Source organism: Aedes aegypti, chromosome 2, assembly GCF_002204515.2.
Source record: "Aedes aegypti strain LVP_AGWG chromosome 2, AaegL5.0 Primary Assembly, whole genome shotgun sequence".
NCBI classification, from domain to species: domain Eukaryota; kingdom Metazoa; phylum Arthropoda; class Insecta; order Diptera; family Culicidae; genus Aedes; species Aedes aegypti.
In genome coordinates, this window is record NC_035108.1 from 272320474 (window position 1) to 272347194 (window position 26721).

General features: G+C 39.4%; 1 protein-coding gene across 8 annotated transcripts in view; it reads right to left on the reverse strand.

Moving 5' to 3' along the window:
- LOC5569675 (insulin receptor substrate 1-B) overlaps positions 1-26721 on the reverse strand; it is a 665066-nt gene that overhangs the window by 447608 nt on the left and 190737 nt on the right. For all 8 annotated transcript variants that reach the window (XM_021845092.1, XM_021845096.1, XM_021845093.1 and 5 more), the window contains one exon: positions 4282-5086. In XM_021845092.1, the coding sequence (XP_021700784.1) occupies positions 4282-4999 (718 nt within the window). In that variant the 5' untranslated portion in view covers positions 5000-5086. The remainder of the gene's footprint in view (positions 1-4281; positions 5087-26721) is intronic.

Genomic DNA, 26721 nt, shown 5'->3' on the forward strand with positions numbered 1-26721 from the left:
ACTGCAATTTATTCTAAGTGTGTTCAGGACTCACACCATAGATTTCTCCTAAGATACCATCAAGGTGTTTGTGTCGGAACTATCCTAGGAATATCTTCAGTGAATCGTGAAGAAATTTTTTCATAAATCACAATAGAAATTTCTGAAAAACTACGGGGAATATTTCCAACGGAACTCAAAAAGTTCTTTCTAATGAATCTTCAGTAAAAAAAATGATGAACTCCTGCAAAAATCTCCGAAAAAATTCTAGATAAATTTCTAAGGTATAGGATAGTATACAGCAAGTTTCTCTAAAGAAATATTCTTTTGCAATTTTCAATGAAAAATCACCTAAATCTGTAAAATTAATACAGCATTTCAGTATTTTAACTAACCTAACTGTTCAGGTGTTGAGTTTGCGATACAATCCGGTGGAATCCGTAAAATGCGCTTGAAGTGTGTAAATAATGCAGACTTTGCTAGAGAATTTGCTCGGAAAGTGTTTGCATGGACTACAGAAGTAGTTCATGCTTGAAATACAGGTGAAATTCTTGGATAAATATCTGTAGTAAATGTATAAATAATCGCTGATCTAATTTATTGAAAACGTCCTTAATATTTTTCCATTAATAACCCTGATGAAATTGTTTGAAAAAATTCCTGGAAGAAACATTTTTCCCCTGTTTCTTCCAGGAATTTCTTCATGAAAAAATCTCCATGCAAATGACTAGAAGAAAAACTGAGAACTTTTGGAGGGATTCTTGTTGGGTTTCCTGTAACAATCCTCAAACCAATTTCTATTTCTATTTAGAAATCGATAGAACAATAACTGGAATAAATACTGGGTTAATACCTGAGAAATTTATTACAGTATTTCCTGTACAAATTAACCCTCCAATACCCACATTTTTATTTTAAAACTAAATAACATTTTCGCTTTTTCAAATCGAACTAAACACGTTTTGGACAATGATTTATTCTTATTCGTAAATTTAATAATTTTGGTTTTTGATTTTTCTAATTTTTGTTCTTGAGCATGCCTCCTCTTCTGGGAATCAATTTTTGACAATAATAAAAATTTGAGTTTTTGCAGTACTTTTGAATATAAAATTTTCGAATTTTCTCTGGAACATATTTTATTTTCCGTGTAACTTACGAAAAATCGATTTGAAACTATTTCAACTCAACCAGGTTCTTCTTCTATGATTGGTTGATTGTAGAAAAATATAAAAGACCCGGGCTTTTTTAGTTTACAAAATAATACAATTTTTCAAATATTTTTTAAAAATACAAAAATGTATCAAAAGTCGTATAAAATTTTCCTAATGTACGTGTTATGGCCCAAAGTTTAAACCAAACATAAAATCATTTTGATTTCCCAACTAGGAAAATATACTCAAAATTCCAAAGTGTACCCCATCTAAAGGCGGGGTTGGGTATTAGACGGTTAATAAAGTTAGTAGTGTTGGAGTGTTGCAGATTGTCTGAGCATCCCTTGAGAAATCTATGAAGGAATTTCAGGACGAATCGTTGGCAAATTTTGTGGATAAATCTTTAGAAGTATTGCTGTAGAAATCAGTGAAGTAGTTCCTCAAAGTATTCTAGAAGAAAGCTCTGAAGAAGAATTCTTGAAGCATTTCATCGAAGAAAAAAATGCCTGAAAATCCCGTGAAAGGATCACGTAAGAATCTCCGAAGGTATTTCTGGAGCCTCTATAATTTTACAACAGGTTCCATTCACAAGTTTTTCCTTGTGAATGGAAAAAAAGAGACTTTGGAGACCCTTCATTGCCCCAAGTTTGGGGTAGAGTACATACATCTTGAAAAAAGCTAGCTTTTCATACACATCTCGAGCGAGGTAGACCTGACGATGGCTAAATGCGCAACCGTTTTTGAGTTGAGAATAGAGACTTTTTATAGAATTGCAAATAGAGACCAAGTCATTAACAAGAGACCTGCTACCAGCCCTGCAATACGAATGTGTCAATCGACTAGAAAGGACAGCAGCCCCAATTCGGGATCAATGGAGAAGAACACTTGTTTCTTGTATTTTATTGGTTGTAACTACACGCAGAGTCATAAAACGCGAACAGAGAAACTCAACTCTGCTACGTATATGATATTGCGTCCCTTGTCCAATTCTTTTTTCGGACATTATATTTGATGTGTGACTCGTCATTAGCCATCGTTTACGGAAGATTGATTCAAGTTCAGCTGTGGCCTGGCTGTCGACGACAGCCGACAGCGCCCGGTCTGCCATTGAGATACGGTTATAGATACATAGTTTTAACGAGCGCCACTTCCAACAAAGTGAAAGGTTACTGAAAATCAATCGAGCAAGTTATAACCCATAGTCAAGGACTGATGGCGAGTCGTGTTTCGGTTCAGGCGGTTTTTGGATGCGTAGATGGGTCGATACACTTTCCAACGATGATGGGGTTGCGTTTTATTAGAATGGACACTTCCGATTGTTAGAATTGATAGTATTTCAAAATCAGTGTGGAAAATTTCCGAATGAATTCACTCAACCAGTACCATTCCCGGTTTTGAAAATTAGTTTGTCTTTGTTTTCTTTATTTGATGATGGAATCACAGAAGATGTCAATTCTATAATATTGTAATTGAATAACTGAACAATTGAAACACATTCCTCTAAAATCACATCTAAGAATTCCTTCAGGATTTCGTTCAGAAATTCACCCTGGAATTTTCCCGACTGCTCCGCTTGGAATTCCTTTAGGGATTTCATCAGAAATTCATCGACAGATTCCTTCTACTTCAAAATTTTTGTTAAATTTTAACTGACATCTTTGCTGAAAACACGTCTTGATTTTGTTGTATAAGACATGCTTCCGGAAATCCGGATTACCACCGGTATCCGGTGGCCATAGGAAGTATTTCTGGAGAAATCCTTTGCGGTATTCTAGAAGTGATACTTGGCCGTATTCCAGAAGGATCTTTTGAAGTATTATTGGATAAATTCTTAAAGGTTTTCTTGGAGAAATTTTTGAGGTATTCATAAATAAATTGAATTATTTCAAAAATCCTTGAAGACATTCCTGGAATTCTGGAATAGGAGATATTCCTGAAAGTTTTCTGGGAGATATTCTTAGAGTAATCCCTAGAAATATTCCTACGGGAAAACTTGGCGGTATTTCAAAAGTAAACTATGGAGGAATTTCTGCAGGAATCCTTGGAAAAGTAACTGAAGAAATCACTAGTTTCTTTGAATTTCCCGAATAAATGGCTTAACAATCCTTGAAAGTAATGCAAGAGATTCCACTCAGAGGAATTCCTTGAGGAATCCTGGAATCCTAGCAGATATTCTAGGAAGAAACCTTGGAAGTATTCCTCTAATAACCACTGGAATATTCCTAGAGACGTCTCTGGAGGTATTCCTAAAAGACACCCTGAAATTATTTCTTAAGAATCCCTGTAGGTATGCCTAGTAGAAAATAGTTAGTCTTGGTATTAACCCTGGAGGTATTCTAGAGAAACCCTTGAAGAAATTGCGGAGCTATTTTTAGTGGTCATCCAGGTGGAATTCCTGAAGTTGTTCATAAAATATTCTCTACAGGAATTCCTGGTGATATTCCTGGAGATATTCTTTGAAGTATTTCTAGAGCTATTCCAAGAGGGATCTTTGAAAGTATTTATTAAGGAATCTCTCGAGATATTTCACTCGACATGATATCCGTCGATGAATATTTCCAGCGATCCCTCCAGGAATAGCTCCAAGGGTTCCTCCGGGAATACCTCCAATGATAAATGATACGTCCAGGGATTCCTCCAGATATACCACCAAGAATTCCTATTGGAATATTCCCAAGGATTACTCAAGCAACATCTTGAAAGATTGCTTCAAGAATCTCTCCTATGATTCCTTCAGGAATACCTCCAAAGACTGCTCAGAAAAGTCTTTATTTCTTTGATGTATAATTCAACGGCCTTTGTTTAGCCTAACTGAAAATTTATGACTAAATAACGGTTTAGAACAAATTACACAGAATAGGGTTTCCACGTACACAGTCTTTTTTTGAACTCTTGAAGCTTAAGACCCTTTTTTGAAAGAGACGAAGTCCAGAGTACTTCGCGGAATCACTTTTCATACATTCCTGCATATATTTTTACGGAGTTACTAGTTTCTAATGAAAACGATTCAAAGGTCCTCCTCAACCGAAAAGACCGATGTGCATGTATCCAATGCTAGTTGTGTTTTCTTTTTCGATATCAGGTTGGTAATTTTAATCATTATATTACAGGATATTAGAACTTAAATTCTCAATCACCCAAACGCACTCACCGAAAGTAGGTCTTGGCGGCTCGCCCTCCGACTCCTCGCCCCGCTGCAACGACAGCAGCGTCCGCAGCCACCGGTTCAGCTCCTCCTCGCTGTCGAACACTATGCAGAAGCAGTCGTCCTTGGTGTACAGGGCGATCACGTGCTTCTTGATGTCGTGCCGCTTGTTGATGTTGAAACAACTGCGCAGCACTATGCTTCGCTTGGCCTGCACCGAGGTGGTGCTCTTCAGCCAAGACTGCTTGAACTTCTTCTCACTGTCAAAGTACTCGAGCCGGGCACTTTTGTCCGGCGTATCACCGTACACTACAAAGTACTTCTTCTTGTTGGTCTTCAGCTTCCGATGGTACCCATGGAGCATCACGTTCAACTCGGCGGGAATTGCACTGGCCGGGGTGGCAGCCGTGGCCGAACCACCTGCTGCCGAAGCGCCACCCGAAGTGGACCCGACGCCACCAGCGCCGTTGGCCGAAGTCGACGACATACTGCGAGTGAACAGTCCTCGGACTCCGGATGCCAGGGCGCTCTGGTAGAGGTGGTGATGGGAGTGTTGCGTCGTCGGTGCACCCGCCGGGTTGTTGTTGTTGTTGATGGCGTTCGGGTTGTTGTTGTTGGAGGTGGCGCTTGTGGTGGTGGTGCTGCTGAGTTGAGCTGAGGATGCGTTGTTCGAGATAAGATTGTTGTTATTGTTGTTGTTTGCGTTACTGGTAAGTGTGGACATCGCGGCGGCAATTTTCCGCCACGGTGGCCCATGAGAACTGGTTGAAGGTGACCGAAGTGGTGGTTTTTCCGGAGACGTTTTGATGATCTGGAATGGAGAGAAAGAGGGATTTCGGTTAGTTGAAGAGTGGTTTTTACATTATTCAATAACTTTGAACATTCAAAATCATTTGTTTTTCCTATTTAAGAATATTTATGAATAAAGTTAAAACATTGTGTATTATTTCTTCAAATTATAAGACCTATTTCAATGACGAGAAGAACACAGTGCGGTCAGTAATGCTACTGCAAGGTAGTCGGAAGAACGTGGAACGTTATAGAAAGAAGTGGACCCAGCAGACCCATCTGTTCAAGATAAAACAAGCGCCACTTGGAGAAGGCGCACAATGAAGAAATGGAGCTACGGAAGTTCTCAACGCATCTCACAAAGGCTGCGTGCCACGAGTTTAAATGTGCAGAGATGATGGGAGCATTTTGTCGGACGAACCCGCGATGATCGAAAGGTGGAAGCAGTACTACGACAAACATCTGAATGACGCTGAGGGTACACGCGTGGAGGCTCCATGCAGTTGTAGAAATGTCAGAAATGTCTACGTAGGAATGTGAGACAAGTGGTACCAACCAGCATCTACTTTGAGGGATGTCAAGGATGACGTTCAACAGAACGGTCGTCGCTGGATTGGCCGCCGCCAGAAGCACCGCGCTGATGCTGTGTACGAGAAGAGAGGTTTTCCTACCTGTGTTGTACCAAATACGACAGCGTGACTACTGAAGTGTTCACAAGACTGCTGGAAAGGATTGTAACGGAGCAGTTAGTATGGGGAGCAAGAATTACTAAAATAGTCTATAGAAGAAATCTTTAGATAATCTTTGGGAGAAATTTAAGCTAAGAAACAGGCTATGTCCTAGTTGGAACGGAACGCAACGAAGTAAATTCTAAAGAATTATTACAACATGAAAAACCTCCTCAATTAAAATAGTATACAAATGTGTTTTTAATAGTACTCGACTATAACTACAACCAATAGTAGATTACTGGAAAGTGTTTTTTTATATACAGTGTTTTATTTTCCATGTGTGCTAGTGATTATGTAACGTTTCTGTTTTAAAATCGAGTCAGACGAAAAATATATGCCCATACACATTTCAGTGGCTAAAAGAGCTTCAAGCAATAATTCAATAAAATTGTTACCCCTTAGGCACACATTGAGTCAAAACTAAGATTCCACGGTTTTCAGTATCAGATGTTCAAATACAATTAAGGCCTTTCCTTTAAAATCCGCAAATAATATGGTCAATAGAAGTCGCATTGACCACGCAGTATAAAGGCAGGCTCCTTTTCGCCATTTGTTGATTTAGTCGTTCCATCTCATCCAGCCATCGAAGCATTTCGTCGTACGCTTGTTGTTTGTCCACCGCTAAATGCCAACCACTTCCAGTCTTGCTTGGGAATCATCATCCGACGCCGTTCAACTCTTTTGTAAAATGTCCCAGCAGCGACGACGATACGCAGCTATACAAGTCAATGCTCGCCTTCGGGGCCCTGTTGCTGCTGAACTAAGCCTCTGCTGTCGTGGCTGGCTGACTGGGAAATTTATGAGCCATAGCCGAATTAATAAACACTTATCACAAATTTCAAACATGCTGTTAAGGGGCTGCTGTAATCATAGTCAACGTCGTTCAAGGTGTGCTCAACCTGCTAGACACTACAAGAGTACGTTGTGTGCGAAAAGCAGCGATAGCTACGGAATGGAAACGTTGCCTTCCTTCGTTATCGTTCCGGATCTGTCTATGATGAACCGGGGCCCTCCCGGGAAGACGCAAAACGCTAATAAACGAATGGGACCGGTTCGTTGATTGAATTAAAGCATTTTCGGCTCTGCTCATTGGATTTGCAAGCAGAATGGACGAACGGCGCACTAAGGGGGATTTGGTGAATCTAGCTGGCCAAAAATCGTTTTGGAAACTCGGTCGTATTTTGAAATAAAATTGAGCTTGTGACAAACATGAATAGTTGGAAACCTCACTTTTACCTGTTCTACGAATCTAAAAATGCCTAATTCGGCAAACTTAGATTATTAAGCACACTGTTAATGGTTGGAATCTTCTTTTCTAACAAAGCTCTACTTATTAAATGCAAATTTGTTACTTTAAGTCAAGAATTTGTAACCGTGGAACAGGTAGATTTGAGGTTAGGGAATCGCCACTATTATGGAGAAAGTATTTTGCGGGAATTCCGAACGGTGTGCGAGTCGTACGCAGAGTTGCCTAATGTCAATCATATCAGCTGATGGCTGATGGCCTAAAACTATCAATATCACTTGCGAGCTATCAATATCACTTTGATTTGACAAACAACAGCAGTGATGCGACATCGCACTCTAGATCATAATCACAGCAGAATGAGTAATCACGTGGTCATTATCCATGCTATTAATGTTTTTCAGTGACCAACACATAGTTTCAGTCTATCTGCAAAACTGTCAAAAATATCGTACTGATAAATTGCCATTTTATCTGTCTAATTTAAAGCTAAACTTAACCCATCAGTGATATCCATAGTCTATCGCCATCAATGCACTGGTGATATAGTAGACAGCATGATGTTGATGTGATATGGAATGATTCGATTTGTATCGCAGTCGGCCTGTACAAATCAGCAAATTTTAAGGTGATTATATAACAAAGCCACACTTCAAATTTTCAAGAGCACAAGACTTGAGAACCAAACAGTGCTCCGCGTTGAAAATTTATCCCATTGGTCACCACCAGCAAGCAAGCAAATTGATTGGTTTTTAACGTGAACTGTTGTCAGATACTCTCATCTTGTGCTCTTGAAAATTCGAAGTTTGGCTTCGTTTTATAATCACCTTAAGCATTGATAGTGACAGTGAGCAACTCTGGTCGTACGAATGAGGATGGAGAAGCCGGTGCCATCGCGAATAACAATAGAATAACAGCATACACTCGTCACCTATTCAAAAGACGACAAACTCACCAACACCGCATGACGACGACGGCAGCGAACGAGACAGCGAACTAGAAACATCCACGAAACGGCGGCTGTCAGCTAGAACATCGAGCGAAGAGCAAGAAGGAACGCAAACACTCGGTGCAGACGAAGAATCTGGCAATTAAGTGGGCAGAAAACAGTCTCCTGATTTAGGCTGGAGAGTTACTAGATCGAGAAAGTGTAGAAAAATTAATGAATGAATTTGATCTGTATATGATTCGTGAATTAGGTGCTTAGAAAAATTAATTAATGAATTTGTATAAATATCCTACACGAATGCACGGTTTACGTGTAAAGTGTCGTTAATAAAAAAAAAACAAACAACCAATTTGAGAAAACCGAAAGGGACACCCTTTAGTTTAAGCATATACAGGTCGGACTCGATTATCCGGAGTATCGATTTTTTTTCACTCCGGATAATCAAATCCTCCGGATAATCGAATCACTAAGAAAAAAATTAAAATCTTCGATAAAAGAACTTAAATATTTTTTTTTCAATGTTTTATTTATATGATGCGGTGGCGTAGCCAGAAATTATTTCTAGGAACAGTAGGGGTCTTTAGAAGAAAATAAAATTTTTGATCATCATTTTCAAAAACACATTTTTTCAAACCCCCCTTCTCTTGAATACTTTAAAAACTGCAAAACAATTTATATTGTATATTGCAATACCAAATTACCTCAGATTTATGCATAAAAATTGAAAAACAAGAACATCAAAAAACTAATTCCGGATAATCGAGTCTAAAATTCCGGATAATCGAATCCCGGATAATTGAGTCTCCGGATAATCGAGTCCGACCTGTATTAGCGATCAGTGACATAAAATTGGAATTCTAACGATGGCGTGCCTGATTTCAGCGAGAATTGCTCAATTATGAACGACCACCATTTTTTATATTTCTCAATGCCAAAACGTACATAATGCCATTACTACATAAAGATTGAGAAATAAAACAGACGATGTTTATGTGTGTAAGTCGCAATGATGTAACGAAATACAGTTGCGAAAAACGCATCGAAACAATTTTAGCCAGCACGATTGACTAAATATCCCTTAGTGCGGAAGATGGTCTGAGGGGGGGCGCGGTGTTCCTTCACAGTTTGAATTGAATTTCAAGCGAAATTAGCTCTTCGATGCTTACAAAGTTGCGTGTACTAATTGAACGCATCTCTCTGTGTAGCACGGCGCGATAGATAGATAGATAGACACAGGGGACGTACCCCGTTTCCGGTTGCGGAGTTTTGATTTACGCCCTCCACGTGGGTAATTGGCTAAAATTTGCAATGATGATCATGATTTGAAGCGAGTTCGCATCTGGAGCGGTCACTCATCTGTAGTGGCCCAAGACTGTTGTATCACAGACTTTGAGATGGGCATCGTGTGCATTGGTAGGAATTGAAAAATTAGTGCTGGATTATGGAGCAAAATCAAATAAGACCAAAACTTACTTCGACCCGTGCATGACAGACGAATCATTACTAGTAATCAGGCTACGAGTGGCTATCCACACCATCCATGGCTATCCATGCCTCCAATGAATTCCGGAATATCTCCGGAACAAAACGATCGAAAAAATTGAAGAGTTTTTGAGAACTTGTAAAAATTTGGAGCAAAAGCATTGAAAAAAGTTATCGTAATTTAAATATTATTAAAGAAAAGGGGTTAAAAACTTGATTTTTTGGAGCTGCTCTATCAAATTAAATCAAACGAACTAATCACATGATAAAGACCGAGAGCTTATCAGTGGCCCAGACAGAAGCGGCAGATCCTCAAATACTGAGCAATGCAGCAAAAAACAGTAAGACGCAACTGATAACCCACCTGTGCTCTGTCTATTTGCACACTGGATGGCGGGGTAGCAAAATCCCTAACCAACCGCACCTAAGCCGCCGCCCACACGAATCGCTGCTTCTACCTTAATGCCATAGCGGAGGTGCTGCTGCTCATTTAAATGGGGCCAAGCCGAATCTAATCAGGAAAACAACCGTGCGATTAGCGCAACACTTTGAGCGGGGTGTCATGAGCAGGGGCTTGAGCGAACCCATCTGGACTACAGCAGGCAGGGCAGGCAGGCCGTGAAAAATCGTGAGTGATACGGTCCGAAGCTATGGCGGCGCCTCGCGGAAAGAAACCATCGTAAGGCGTGCTGAATTTCGCGACCTGCGGCACGTGTGTGAGATAAGAACTTCTTGTCGGTGCCGTGGCGCTAAACTTATCGCAAGATTCTACAGGGCAGGGTAGTCAACAGTGGTTCAGCGAAAAATGCGAATAAAAAGTGCCATGGAAAGTGTTCGCAAGTGATCTACAAAGTCCGCTTTTTTATTTCTGGCGTTACGTTCCAGTTGAGACAGAGCCAATTTATCAGCTTTGACATCTTCCAGAAAATTTTCTTTACAGATTCTTACAATAATTCTTGCACAGATTTCTACAGTACTCTAGGTAATCCTCCACAGAATCGTAAAGGTATTGTTTCAAGAAAACCTACAAAAGATCATTCTAGGGTTTTATTCTGTAGAAATTTATTAAGAGATTTTGGCCGGAAATCCTACAAAAATGGTCCAGGAGTTCCAACGTCGATTTTACAAGTCATTTATCCATCCATTAACAGTGAATTCTGGAAGGAGTTCTGAAATCCTCGAAAGTAATCCCAAGAAAATTCATGGGACAATCACCGGGTAATTTTTTAGATAAATTCATTAACGTACACAATTAATTAATTTTTGAAACAATATCTGAAAGAATTTCTGAAAGAGATCATGAAAAAATCCTTCGAGGAATCACTATTCTTCACTAAAATTTTTGAAAAAATCTTATCATCATCTTGGAAGAATTTCTGGAGGAATCGTCAAATTTCTGGAGGTAAATATAGTCAAATTATTAAGGGTTTCCTGTAAGAAAATTTTCGAAAATTTCCTTGAGAATTTCGTGAAGTAATCACTTTAAGAACTTCTGAAGAAATCTTTGGAACTCTGAGCAAATGAAACAAAACGTAGATTAATAACAGGCGTAATATCATGAAGATTCCAACACGTAGTTTTTATGAAAACTAATGAACAAAAATCTGATCAAATTTTCTGAAGTTGAAATTAACTCTTCGGATATTTTCAAATTTGGTAGATTTAAATATCTCAAGAACCAGATGAACAATGATGAAAATCGACAAAGATTCTAAAAATAGAAGATATTTTCTCATTACTCAATATTTTTTCACAATTCTAATAGTAATGCAAAAATAAAACATAACGTGACAGCTTTCAGCAAGCCATCCAGTAAAATGCAGCGGAACGCGAATCAAAATTCATTTCTGATCATCACTGATGACTGCATTTGCATTGCTACCAAAAAAAATCCCATGTACGTTCGACAGTCCGGGAACTTCCCATCACACCCGGTCCGAAACTGGGCTCCCTTCAATCACGAACAAATCCTCCAAAATATGTGAGTAGCGGAAGAAACCTGATCACCGCCGTGCCATCAATCCGATTTGCTGACACCGAAAATTGTTACATTATTGTACCTCTGACCGCCGAAGCCGAGAAGCCAAACCAACCGACCGACCGTACTTACCAACGGACTGTCCGTCCATCCGTCATAATCCGATCATGTCCCGCGCTATTCGGCTGGTGGGAAAGGTCTTGAACTACATTTCTCTTGCTGCGGTGTCTCCTCTCCGTCGAACTGAATGTGGCTGAACGGAGGAGGTTCAGTAGGGTGCATCTTATTTTATGAAAGTTTTTAAAATCATAAGTTCGTAAGCTCTCTGGAATTCAAATCTTGAGCTTGCTTGAGCTTGATTGGCCGCCCACTTACACAAGCAACCGACTGGATGACTGCTTTGTACTAACAGACACGCTCAGCGTATAAGTGCTAGTGATCTTCTCTTTTTAGACAACAATGGCACCTGCCGCATCAGAATGCAGAAAAATGAGAGGAAGGGGGAGAAATTGGTGTTGCATTTAAAACTGGCCCACAGTAGACCGGATAGTTGAAGTGAGTGAGAGATAGAAGCAAGTAAATGGTACACTACAAAGTACGAGGAAAGGAACGGGACTGGAATCGAACCCATGACTTTCTGCTTATGAAGCAGAAGGGGTAGCCATTAGACCACCAACTCTGTCTTATGTGTAAATAAAATTCAACAACTTTTGAAAAAAAAAAACAAAAACTCAATTCATTGTAACTAAACACAAAATTACCAATAAAAAATTATGCAAAATAATCGTAACATCGATTAACTGACAAAAGTTTGAAAAATATATCGTTTTTTTTTCGTGCGCATTGTACCTTCGTGCTGTGCGTACACGAATTCTCTCTGCTTTTGGAAAGTTTTTTTAAAACTACCTAAAGCAATAAAACAGTACTTTTCAGTGCTAAAATTTAAACGGTACTTTTCAGTGTTACTAGAACAGTACTTTTCAGTACTATTTTTTCTATTATAGATCCCTTTACGATCCTTGTTTGGACCCATGCCTTCGATTTTTCATTGGACCCGTTGGCGAAAGCTAGCGATGGTAATCCTTTTTGGACACCGTCTTGAAAAAAAAAAACCTCTTAGGAGGTGTCGTCTTCTTTCGTTTATTCACTAAACATGATTGCAACAACAAACAAAAGGAAGGATGAATCTCTGAATTCACAACTTCCTTCTAAAAAACTGTCACTAAACGTGGCAAGAATGGAAGAAAGGACGTTTCTCCGGAATGCGAACTTTCTTCCAAGGGTGAAAGGGATAATGTTGACTATCGATGCTCTAGACAAATTTTCCGAACACCAAATCGAAGCTCAGGCTCTTTGATTCAAGTAAGGAAGCAGAGAGTGCCGCCTATCATGGTCAGTTGTTCCGAATTAGGGGGATTTAGGCAGGAGATCTTGAACTCCATTAGGGAAATCAAGGTTTCCTTCCAAATCGCAAAGAAAGGAGACAGTCGTGTTTTGCCGGAAACTCTTAAAGATTGCGAACTTCTTCTCAAACATCTTGAAGAGAAGAAACACATTTTTTTACTTATGACAACAAAACTGAACGTTTGTTCAAAGTCGTCATGAGAGGTCTCTCAAGTGACTATAAGTTACATGAAGCGATCAAAAATGGAATAAATGAATTACTTGGATTTTCCCCAGTCCAACAAATCATTATGAAAAAGAGAACGCAATCTGGCATTGTTCGGAAAGGGCTATCTCAAGAATATTATTATTATATTATTCAGTTATTATTCAGTTCACTTTAACAAAAAAGATCTAAATAATATTGAAGCTTTAGAAAAAGCTAGACTTATGTTCCGTGTGGCATTGGAACATTTCCAGAAACCTGGAGGAAATTACCAGAACCCAGTGCCGTCGGTGCCATGGTACAAAAAAAATGTCGCATGGATGCTAAATGCATGATTCGCGGAGGTTCTTCTCTCGCTAAGGACGTCTGTCCAGTGAAGGAAGATACCACCAAGTTTATATGCTCGAATTGCGGGGGCAATCATAAGTCAAATTTTTGGGCTTGCGCTTCGCGTAGGCGTGTCGTTGAGACTCGTTTCCGGATTTCCCCTGTGGTAGAGTATCGAGCAATGCTCATTTTTCAGTTAATGATCAAGAATCATACCCATCAGGAAGATTATAATCATGCTTATTCGATTCTACCCCATTACCCCGAATGCCATTTAACCGAATGCCATCACCCAGAATTCTATTACCCCGAATGCTATTTCCCCGAATTTACAATTATCTTGGGATGATGATATTGATGGCATTTCCCCATGATATTGGAATTCGGGGTGCTGTCATTCGGGGTGATGGGTCGTTCGGGGTTTTGGAATTCGGGGTAATGGCGTTCGGGTTAATGACATTCGGGGTAATGGGATTCGGGGTAATGGGGTAGAATCAAATCCTTTGCCGATATCGTAGCAAGTAATTTGAACTCCTCCCCTTCACATACTATGAGTACCCGTTCTAATTGTTTCAAATCAAATGGAAAAAAAACCCTGCCGCTACAGGAAACTTCTACTCCGCCTCTTCGTCTACCGAAAATTCTAACGGAAAATCATCAGATAATGTACCCAGTTCAAGTGATATGTCTGCTTCTGATTTTAATTTTCTAACTGAACAATTGAATCTAATGATTGATGCAATGTTCGAAGCCACCACTATGACTGAAGCAGTCCAAGTTGGTGTAAAATTTACTAATCAAATTGTTATTGATTACGTTTTTCTAATGGATCCAATAAATAATAATTTAAATATTTGACATTGGAATGCTCGTTCTTTGAATGGTAAAGAGGACAAGCTGTTTAATTTTCTTAGGCGGCAACCACAAATTACGTAACGCTCTAGGGGGAGGGGGAGTAGGCTCTAGCGTTACGGCTCATGCAAAAATTTCAAATTTTTCATACAAAAAGCGTTATGGAGGGGGGAGGGGGTCAAAAATTTCCAATTTTAACGTTACGTAATAAATGGACGCCGCCTTACAGCTAATAACGTGCATATAGCAGTTATTACTGAAACCTTTTCAAAACCTGGATCCAAACTTAGAAAAGATCCTAACGTTTTTGTTTATCGTAATGATCGACTTGATGGGGCATGTGGAGAAGTTGCAATCATGATTCATAGGCATATAAAACATCAACTGTTTTCGTCACTTGAAACTAAAGTTTTTAAAACTTAAGGAGTTTCTGTTGAAACACAGCTTGGCAAATATACTTTCATAGCTGTCTACTTGCCTTTTCAATGCTCTGGACAGCAAGTTAATTTGCTCCAAACTGTAATTGGTGACTTTAATGCCAAACATCGGTCATGGAATAATTGTCAAAGTTATTCCAACGGCAGAATTTTATTTGATGAGTGCTCTTCAGGATATTTCTCAATTCAATACCCCTATAGCTCTACGTGTTTTTCCTCTTCTAGAAACTCATCTACGATTGATTTGGACTGAACCGACTCTAGTTATCTTTGTAGCCATTTAGTTACTCATGCTGATTTTGATTCTGATCATGCCCCTGCTACGTTTCAAATATCCCAAGAAGCGATTCTCAATCCTATCAGCTCCACTTTCAATTATTTTCGAGCCGGCTGGAATATATATTGACTCTAATCTTGATGTTAACATTACTTTACAAACAAAACTTGATATTGACAATGCTCTAGAAACTTTAACAAATTCCATTGTTGAAGCCAGGAGCATTTCAATTCTAAAATGTGAAGTAAAATTCGAATCCGTAATTAAAGTCGATGATCTCAAACTCTTGATCCGTTTAAAAAACGTGAGGCGAAGGCAATTTCAACGCACTCGCGTTCCTGCTATGAAAATTATATGGCAGGATTTGCAGAAATAAATCAAGAAACGTTTTGCACAATTGAGAAACAAAAATTTTGAAAATAAAATTTCTCAATTGGAACCTGGCTCTAAGCCCTTTTGGAAAATCTAAAATTTTGAAAAAACCTCAGAATCCAAATTAAAATTGTGCGCGCTTTCAAACTGCATAGCAAGTTTTTGAGCTTTTTCGCAATTAGTTAGTAATAATTTGTTTTCCTTTTTCAATGTCGGTAAAGAGGAAAACAAATTATTACTAACTAATTGCGAAAAAGCTCAAAAACTTGCTATGCAGTTTGAAAGCGCGCACAATTTTAATTTAGAACTTACTAGTACAATTGAAAATCAAGTTACTCAGGACTTCGAAAATATTCTCAATCAAGAGAACGTTTTCGAAAATGACTGGGAGACTGATTTGGAAGAAGTTAGAACTATTCTTAAAAAAAAAATCAAAAATATGAAAGCTCCTGGCGATGATGGAATTTTCTACATCCTCATCAAGAAACTTCCAGAAAGTAGCTTATCATTCTTAGTTGATAAATTAGGAAATGTTTTCAATTCGCATATTTTCCTGACAAATGGAAAAATGCTAAGGTTGTTCCAATTTTAAAACCAGACAAAAATCCCGCAGAAGCTTCTAGCTATCGTCCAATCAGTTTGCTTTCCTCCATCAGTAAACTTTTTGAAAAGGTCATTTTGAACAGAATGATGGCCCACATCAACGAAAATTCAATTTTTGCCAATGAACAGTTCGGATTCCGCCATGAACATTCGACCACTCATCAACATTCACGTAAAACAAATTTGATCCGTTCCAAAAAATCTGAAGGCTATTCTACTGGTCTTGCATGAAGGTTTGATCGTAAAATTAAAAAAAACTTTAATATTCCAACATACATTGTTAGAATAATTCAAAGTTATCTGTCAAATCGTACACTTCAGATTAAGTATCAGAACTCCAGGTCTGAAAGACTTCCTGTAAGAGCTGGTGTTCCTCAAGGCAGCATTTTGGGATCAATATTATACAATATTTTCACATCTGACTTACCTGAGTTACCTCAGGGATGTCAAAAATCTTTGTTTGCGGATGACACAGTCTCCGAAAGAGGACGATTGCGAAAAAGTTTGGATATTTTTTCTTCATACTTGCAAAAATGGAAGATTTCTCCTAATGCTTCCAAAACTCAACTAATAATATTCCCACATAAACCATAAGCTCTTTATTTGAAACCTTCAAGTAGACATGTTGTCACGATGGGAGAGGTTTCAATAAACTGGTCAGATTAAGTTAAGTATGAAGGGCTCATGCTAGATAAGAATTTAACTTTCAGAAATCACATTGAGGGCATTCAAGCCAAATGTAATAAATATGTAAAATGTCTCTATCCCTTTGTTAATAGAAAATCAAAACTTTGTCTTAAGAACAAACTTTTGATATTCAAACAAATTTTCAGGCCAGCCATGTTGTATGCTGTACCAACATGGACTAGCTGTTGTAATACCAGGATTCAGGAATAAAGCTCTGCAGAGAGTTCAAAATAAAATTATGAAAATGATTCTGAAGCTTCCTCCCTGGTATAGTACCAATGAGTTACATAGAATATCCAATGTTGAAACATTGGAACAAATGTCAAATAAAATCATTAATTATTTCAGGCAAAAATCGTTACAATCTTCTATTGCCACGATTAATGCGGTATATATTTAGGTTAAGTTAGGTTAAGTAAATTGAAAACGTGTTTTTTTTTTCTCTTATAAGCAGCTGATATCAACTCACCTGTAAAAAATCTGAACTGCTACGGCAAATCAAATGTAATATGTTGTTAACAAAATGTTAATAAAATCTTAAATTTGTTTTACCAAATTAGGATGATAGTATTGTCCAATAACACAGGACGCCTAGATTTAAGAAATGATTGTAATGTTTGGAATGAAAAAAAAAAATGCGTTTTTCGTAAATATTACAGGTGTTTTAGTAGTTTCTGTTGTTTTATAACTCAAAAATTCACCTTTAAATTGGTCGCGTCACCTTTGAGGTGTCTTTTTTATGAGATTTCAATTCAAAAGAGCACACAAAATTTTGGTTTTGGGAACTTTTAAAAAATAAGTCGCACCCTACTCAGCACCATTTGACAGTACAATGTGGCAGTTTGCTAGAGCAGTTGCCGTCGGTCGCCAACAACTCCATTCGTTCGTCATCGGGCAGGAGATATTTTTTTACTGCTTAGTCATACAAATCCGGCAGCGAGCCGCTCTCTCACAGTTGTTGTAAAAGTGAGCATTGGCCAAAGGGGGAAGGCCGGTGGTATGGATGAAGCCATTATTATCGCGGCGGAGGTGGACCAGTTTGACGAAATGCGTCAGAGAGCTGCCGACCTGCCAGAAGAGAATCGGCGGTACGCGTCAAAACAAGCCATGTTTGGGATTTGTTTTTGTTCCGGGCGATTTGCAGATTTGGTGCGAATGAAAGATTACGCTGACCGGTCGTGAAGGTGCAGAAAATTCCGTTTCTTGGTGAGTGGAGACGGCCATTTCGGGGTGCAACAGTTTGCGAAAGGGTTGCTGTTTGAGTTCCATCGGAATCAAATCGAAGATGAATGGATTTGAGACCTTTCATTCAACTTTATTTTATAAGTATTTCCAACATGCAACTCCATGAATTTGTATATAAAAATGGATAATAAGTGAAGTCATTCACTTTGAACTATCTAGAAAATTTATCATCCGAAAACATCCTTCATCTTTTTCTTCTTCTCTGCATTACGTCCTCACTGAGACAAAGCCTGCTTCTCAGCTTAGTGTTCAATGAGCACTTCCACAGTTATTAACTGAGAGCATTCTTTGCAAAGTTGCCATATTCTCATTCGTATCGTGTGGCAGGTACGATGATACTCTATGCCCAGGGGAGTTAAGGAAATTTCCATTACGAAAAGATCCTGGACCGACCGGGAATCGAACCCAGACACCTCCAGTATGGCTTTGCTTTGCTTTGTGCATTTCGGGGATTTTTCATTCTTCGAAACTGTTTTTAGTGGATAAAGACATGCAGAGATAATTAAAATTATTCTGTATAAAAGCCAAATTTAATCTCAACCTGTTCAAAAAGTTTAAGATTATGCACAAATTTCTGATTTAATTTCAAAATTACACATTTGAACTTATTCTTCTCTTACTTTTGTCTTCTATCCACGCAACCCTCAACAAAAGCACGAAAGCTACTATCAGAATACTACCACCCAAAACCACGACGACGCGAGCACACTTTTTTCGCATTTCGTAACAACGCTTCTTACTTTTTCTCTTCCCCGGCGATGCTACTTTTGAGTGAAAACTTATTTTTCCGTAATGGTGCGGGTATGATTCAATTACGTTTTATTTATACTCTTGTTTTCTTTCCGGTTTCTCGTTGCACCCCCCTCCTCCCTCGCTTGTGTGTGATTGTTCTTCCCGTTGTACTGAGCTGAGATTTGAACGACTGGCGCTGACCAGAAGGCTACCAGACACCAACGCGAAACCCCTCCCCCTTTCCGGTTTTTCGTCACACACCGACCGAACTTTGTCTTTGCACTACTCTACGTGTATAATGTGGTTAAAGTACTTCGGTAACATCTTACTTTGCTCTGTCACTCACTAACTACTAGTAGTACTAGGCCGGTACACGTTGGCCCCGGTCTGAGAAGAGGAGTTATTTTCCCCCGCATTTTCGCAGGAAAGTCTGGTCTGATTTGTGTTTTCCATCGCGTTGTCGTTGGGACTGCTACTAGAAGCGGTTTCAGGTCAATGACATTCGGCACGGCACAAGGATTGTGCTCGGCGCTCGGGAGTATCTACTCCACATATGAGACAGTATTTTGGATTTGTTGAATGTGGATGTCACGTCTAAGCAAAATTTGATTTTAGAAGTTAGAAGGAGTAAAGGGGCTTTCCTTAGCCGAGTGGTTAGAGTCCGCGGCTACAAAGCAAAACCATGCTGAAGGTGTCTGGGTTCAATTCCCGGTCGGTCCAGGATCTTTCGCGTAATGGAAATTTCCTTGACTTCCCTGGGTAGTATCATCGTACCTACCACATGATATACGAATGTGAAAATGGAAACTTTGGCAAAGAAAGCTCTCAGTTAATAACTGTGGAGGTGCTCATAAGAACATTACGCTGAGAAGCTGGTTATGTCCCAGTGGGACGTTAATGCAAAGAAGAAGAAGAAGAAGAAGAAGAATCATTCGGACGAACAGAGGAACGGAACCTCAGCCTTTATCTTATCTTTATGTGAATAGGTATGGTACACTGCTCACACTATTATGGGTCACCTAGTCAAGATTATTAGTCACTCTGTTTGACATGGAATTCAATTGGAAATGACCCATATTAGTGGGTGACCCATAATAGTGTGGCCACTGTTGCGAAATCCACGATTTTTCGCACGTAAGGAGAATGCTTTTTCGCTTCCTCACGTGAATATATTTTTTCGCTCACACTTATTTTCCCTAGAGTTACGATGGAGGATAACCGAAAATCATTCCACTCCGGGGATAATTTCTTTTTCACCCCATCATATTTTCGCTCACCAACTTCTCCCGAGAATTATCACTATGTGATGAAACACATGAAAAGAGGAGAATGATAAAATAAAATTCTCACAGCTGTGGAGTTGTGCCATTATCTATTTTCGCTTTGTTTTGTAGACGGATAATTTCGCAAGGCAGCTTTTCGCTGAAAATTGTGCTGATGGAGAAATCTATTATCGTGAGAGTGAGTGAGAATTCGGAAGCTTGATCAATAACATATGGCAAAGAATGACTTTTCCCAACATTATTGCGAAATTCGTCAAAAAACAGGAAGTTTTTTTAAGGAACTTGTAATGGAAAAGAATGCTAAGATTTCCAGATATATTTCAAAAATTATAATTGAAAATAAACAAACCATGGATAATTCCCTTCAGGATTTTCTGGAAGTATCGCAGGAAAACTTTGAGCAAAAAACAAGGAGAAATATTTGGAGGAATTATTAGCTTTAGTTTTGTAACATTTCCTTAGAGAGAATTTCTAATGAGATCATGAAGAATTCAGTTGAGGAATTATTCAAAGTCTTCGAAAGAGACTACACGAGTAATTTCTGAATGAAATTCTAGATAAATCCCTGGAAGAACTCCATGATAAATCTATGGAAGAATCTATATAATCTATAACAATCATAAAGAAAAACAAGAAAATGGTTCAACCGAGAATCGAACTCCAGACCTGCCGATCAGGAAGCAGGCTTGCTACCACTAAGCCAGCTTACACTGCTTGTAAGTGGTGTGCAAAAACTGAAACAAAAGGAAGCTCATGCCTGCCAGAGCGGCTGTCACACGATTTCACAGAAGTTCGGTGAAAATAATGCTTTTACCGAACTGTTCGTTAGTATTTCACAGGGTTACAGTAAAATGGTTTGTTTCGCGGATTTTTTCCGGTAAAATAGTAGATTTCACCGATTTTCTCCGGTAAAATAACTGATTTCACGAATTTTGTCGGTAGAATAGTAGATTTCACAGGAAAATCTGTATTTTTACTGTTTACAGTTCAATTTCGGTGATTTATTTCACAGGATACTGCGATTTATTTTAAGTGTGTGAGCAGACCGTGAGTCTGATATGGCTTTATTTTTGTTACATTGCAATAGATAAAGGCAAAAGAAAACTTTCTTTAATTTTATGCTCTTACAATTATATTTCCTTGATGAACTATTCAAAATACACATGATCAGATATTAAACTACATCAAATAATTCCTCGAACAAAAGTAATTCTATATAAGACAGTTATGCGTTTATGAACAGTACAGTACAGACTGAAATGTGAGAAGTTCGTGTAATCCTAAATAACGTCTACGAAGAACTATTTTAAATGATCTTCTGGTATCTATCACCGATAACAAAAGGTCATAAAAAGTTATCAAACTGATTTTTGCAATACCCGAAAGACGATGGAATAGATCTAAGATTTTATTCGTACGGAAAACTCTTCAGAAATTTCGTGAATATCAGGCCACAACGTATTACCTGCTAATCGATTTCAAGGATCGACGGCAAAGATCTTTGAAAGATTATGAATGAGAGCTATACTCAAGGTGCGACCTTAAGCAGCCCTATTGAATAGCTGCGCGTTTTCAACAACGGCTATTTCTACTCCACTAGTATCCACAGATCTTTGCTAATAGCTACAACAACGTTAGTCGTGAAATACTGGATCCTCAAGACCCGCCAACTATTTGGCGTCAAGATGACAAGCTTCTTCAAAAGCTCTCATAATGTAGGATAGTATCAACACCCTCAACCAAATTGCTTGGCGTTCTAATAGATGTAGAGATGTATCCATGAAGTTCAGTCGCAAACAATTCAGTGTAGTGTTTCCTGTTGGTTGACCCGAGATTCCTGTAACGCAAAGTCTGCGAAGATACTTCAAAATATTCAAAGTAGATGTAGCTGTAGTCAGGTAAGACTACCTATGTTAGGTAGACTATGATCTGAACTACTTAAGGTGAAGATAAATCGAAGCCAAACCTCAAATTTTCAAGAGCACAGATCTGGAGAACCAGACATCCTTCTTCTTCTTCTTTCTGGCGTTACGTCCCCACTGGGACAAAGCCTGCTTCTCAGCTTAGTGTTCTTATGAGCACTTCCACAGTTATTAACTGAGAGCTTACTGTGCCAATGACCATTTTTGCATGCGTATATCGTGTGGCAGGTACGAAGATACTCTATGCCCTGGGAAGTCGAGAAAATTTCCAACCCGAAAAGATCCTCGACCGGTGGGATTCGAACCCACGACCCTCAGCTTGGTCTTGCTGAATAGCTGCGCGTTTACCGCTACGGCTATCTGGGCCCCCGACCAGACATCCGTTTAAGCTGAAAAGTTAATCGATTGGTCACTAGCTGATGGTGACCAATCGATTAAGTTTTCAGCTCAAACGGGTGTTTTGTTTTGCAGATTTGTGCTCTTGAAAATTTAAAGTTTGGCTTCGATTCATCTTCACCTTAAGCATTCTAGCAAGCATTTGTATACTCAATATCGTAGGACCTGATACATCAGCGAACGAAATCACTACGTTCGACAATTCGAAAAACAGCACAGTTCAATAAAGATCCACCCAATTGTCTAGGATTCTGTGTCTATCAGCAATCCGTTCCGATTTTGGCAGAGATGGTTGATGATAGAGCATATAGACGATTTAGAGATTACACCTCACCTCGTAAGCCACCGATCTAAATTCAACTCAACTGTGCTGCTGTTGCTGCTACTTTACTTCTTGAAAGCGATAGAGAGAAAGAGCGTGATTTGGGGCACACCAAACGACACACATACATGTACCCGTGTAGACACAATCTCAAGTGGCGCAAAACTTTGTTTTCAATTTATTTTTACCGCAGAGTTGTGTACCGATTTGTTGTTGTTCCGATTTTTCCTCGATTTGCCGGATTTTTTTTTCTTCGTTGTCCTATCGAGCCAAACGACCGGCCCCGGTAGACACATGTCCTTTGCGCTGAGCTGTGAAAGGGAGAGCATAGACCAGGAAGAGTTATGCTGCGATGGGAGGTGTGTGTAAGGACTGTATCCAATCAGCTTGCTTTCCTCCATCAGTAAACTTAAAAGTCGTTCTGAACAGAATGATTGCTCACATCAACGAAAATCCTTTTTTGCCAATGAGCATTTCGGATTCCGACATGGACATTCGACCACTCACCAACTTTTACGTGAAACAAATTTGATTCGTTCAAACAAATCTGAAGGCTTCAACTGGTCTTGCTCTTAGCGTTATCGTTAGCGTAGTTACGGTATACTTCGTAGATTGGATACTAGCAACATTCATGTTTCTTTTAAATAATCTCATCCTGACTACTTTCAGGAACAAGGCAGGGGAGTATACCTTATTCAAATCATAAACAAGAATACTAAAAGCATGAATATCACTATTCCCGGCCACGCCCATCTTTACCGTAACTTGGGATAGGGGGCTTCAACTGGTCTTGCTCTTCTAGACATACAAAAAAGGATTCGAAAAGTGATTGTCATGAAGTTATCTGTGAAATCGTACACTTCAGATTAATTATCAGAACTCCAGGTCTGAAAGACTTCCTGTAAGAGCTGGTGTTTTTCAAGGCAGCATTTTGGGACCAATATTATGCAATATTTTCACATCTGACATACCTGAGTTACCTCAGGGATGTCACAAATCTTTGTTTGAGGATGACACAGGCCTCTCAACCTGAGTGTCATCTGTAGTAGATTGTTAAAAAGTTTGGATATTTTTCTTCATACTTGCAAAAATGGAAGATTGTTCTCAATGCTTCCAAAACTCAACTTATAATTTTTCCACATAAACTAAACGCTGTTTATTTGAAACCTTCAAATGTCTACTTGTGTTGCCATGATGAGAGGGATTCCAATATATTGGTCAGATGAAGTTAAGTATTAGGATTTAAGGACAGTTAAATACGTCGCTAATGGCTTTTCGATACAGTCCCTTGTGTAGTAGGTATAGTGCAGCTTTGCAGTACTTTTCCGTCACCGCGGGCGCGCGCTTTTCACGTGAATCACAACCGTTATTCTTCTAGTAAGTTGTGCCAACTCGGTCCACCGTCTGTTGCTGTGCTGTTGTAAGGCGGCGGCGACGACGGCAGGATTGGCTATTTAAGTTTGGCTACACGATGCAAGGGAATTGTTGCGATGGCAGCAGGTTTGCGGGGTAACCGAATTGGCTCGAATTCGTGTTTTGTTGCTTCGGGGGGCTTAGGGTTACCAGATATGAGCTGTTGCAATCAAGCGAGTTCTAGGCAGCCAAGATACAGAGAGACATAATAAATCTGTCACTTGGCTTCAATTGACTTGAAATATATATATATATTATAACCTTATTTAAATTGATAGTAATAATGCTGTGAACTATGAAGATGGTCACCGTGCATCGGAAACTGTATCGAAATCATGGCGTGGTATATCGACCTCTTACTCCCAACAGAAGACCAAACATGTGACAGCTAAGTCCTCTATCGTCAACCAATGAGAAGCAAGAGAAAAGTTTTTCGAACCTGTGCACCTTGATAGTGACGACGAATGAACAATGACAACACCTACAACTACCGAACTATTCGGTGATGTACAATGTTTTTGAAGCTAGAGTGTGGGGAAATCAATTATCCGGTGCCTATCTCGGTTTCAAACCTGATACAACAACATCACAAAACTGACCATCTAAATACATAACTATTTTGAGAAATGCAATTCTGATTATAAATTTGTACTATTAAAAGATGTATTGTTACATCAAAGTTGTTACAAATAGAACACAATCTTTGAAAATTGCAAATACATCATCTTCAAGTATTATTTCAGCACCCATACAGCTACTTAGGATTCTGAGGAGATTTCACCAAGGATTCTGAGAAAAATCCTCGAAGGATTCTGAGGAGAATCCTGTAAGGTGAATCCTCCAGATATTCTGACGAGAATCCTCCAAGGATTCTGAGGAATCCTCCTAGGATTCTGCGAAGAATCCTCCCAGTATTCTGAGGAGAATCCTCGTACAATTTTGAAGAGAATCCTCCAGGGATTCTGGAGAAAATCCTCTAAAGATTCTGAGGAGAATCCTCCAGGGATTCTGAAGTGCATCCTCCTGGGATTTTGAGGAGAATCCTCTTGTGATTCTATGGAGAATTCTCCAAATATTCTGAGGAGAATCCTCCTGGGATTCTGAACAGAATCCTTCTGGGATTCTGAGGAAAAACCTTTTGTGATTCTGTGAAGAATTCTCCTAACGAGAATCCTCCTGAGGAAAATCCTCCAAAGATCTGAAGAGAATCCTCCTAGGATTCTGAGGATAATCCTCTTAGGATTCTGAGGAGAATCCTCTTAGGATTCTGAGGAGAATCCTCCTAGGATTCTGAGAAGAATCCTCCTAGGATTCTGAGAAGAATCCTCCTAGGATTCTGAGAAGAATCCTCCTAGGATTCTGAGAAGAATCCTCCTAGGATTCTGAGAAGAATCCTCCTAGGATTCTGAGAAGAATCCTCCTAGGATTCTGAGAAGAATCCTCCTAGGATTCTGAGAAGAATCCTCCTAGGATTCTGAGAAGAATCCTCCTAGGATTCTGAGGAGAATCCTCCTAGGATTCTGAGGAGATTCTTCCTAGGATTCTGAGAAGAATTTCTCTAGGATTCTGAGGAATTTCCTCCAAGGAGTCTGAGAAGAATTCTACAAGGATTCTGAGAAGAATCTTCCTACGATTCATAGGAGTATCTTTCTAGGACTCTGAGAAGAATTCTCCTAAGATTCTGAGGATAATTCTCCTAGGATTCTGAGGAGTTTCCTACAAGGATTCTGAGGAGATTCCACAAAGAATTCTGAGAAAAATCTTCGAAGGATTCTTAGGAGAATCCTGCAAGGATTCTGAGGTGAATCCTCCAGAGATTCTGATGAGAATCCTCCAAGAATTCTGAGGTATCTTCCTAGGACTCTTAGGAGAATCCTCCAAAAATTCTGAGGAGAATCTTCCTACAATTTTGAGGAGAACCCTCCTGAGGAGAATCCTCTTGTGATTCTGTGAAGAATCCTCCTAAAGAGAATCCTCCTGTAGAAAATCCTCCAAGGATTCTGAGGAGAATCCTTCTAGGATTCTGAGTAGAATTCTCCCAAGATTCTGAGTAGAATTCTCCCAAGATTCTGAGGAGAACCCAAGGATTCTGAGGAGAATCTCCCTAGGACTCTGAGGAGAATTCTCCTAAGATTCTGAGATTTCCTCCAAGAATTCTAAGGAAGAATCCTCCAAGGATTCTGAGGAGAATCTTCCTAGGATTCTGAGAAAAATCCTCCTAGGATTCTAAGAAGAATCTTCCTAGGATTCAGATGATAATCCGCCTAGGATTCTGAGGAGAACACTCCTGAGATTCTGAGGAAAATCCTCCTAAGATTCTGAGAACAGTCCTCTAAGGACTCTGGAGAAAATCCTCCAAGTATTCTGGGGAGAGTCCTCCAAAGATTCTGAGGAGTATCCTCCAAGGATTCTGAGGAGAATTCTCCAAGGGTTCTGAGGAGAATCCTCCTAGGATTTTGAGGAGAATCCTCTTAGGATTCAGAAGAGAATCCGCCTAGGATTCTGAGGAGAATCCTCCTGAGATTCTGAGGAGAATCCTCCAAGGGTTCTGAGGAGAATCCTCCTAGGATTCTGAGGAATTTCCTCCAAGGATTCTGAGGAGAATCCTCCTAGGATTCAGAGGAGAATCCGCCTAGGATTCTGAGAAGAGTCCTCCAAGGACTCCTTCCTAGGATTGTGAGGAGACTCTTTCTAGGATTCTGAGGAATTTCCTCCAAGGATTCTGAGGAGAATCCTCCAAGAATTCAGAGGTAAATCCTCCCAAGATTCTAAGGAGAATCTTCCTAGGTTTCTG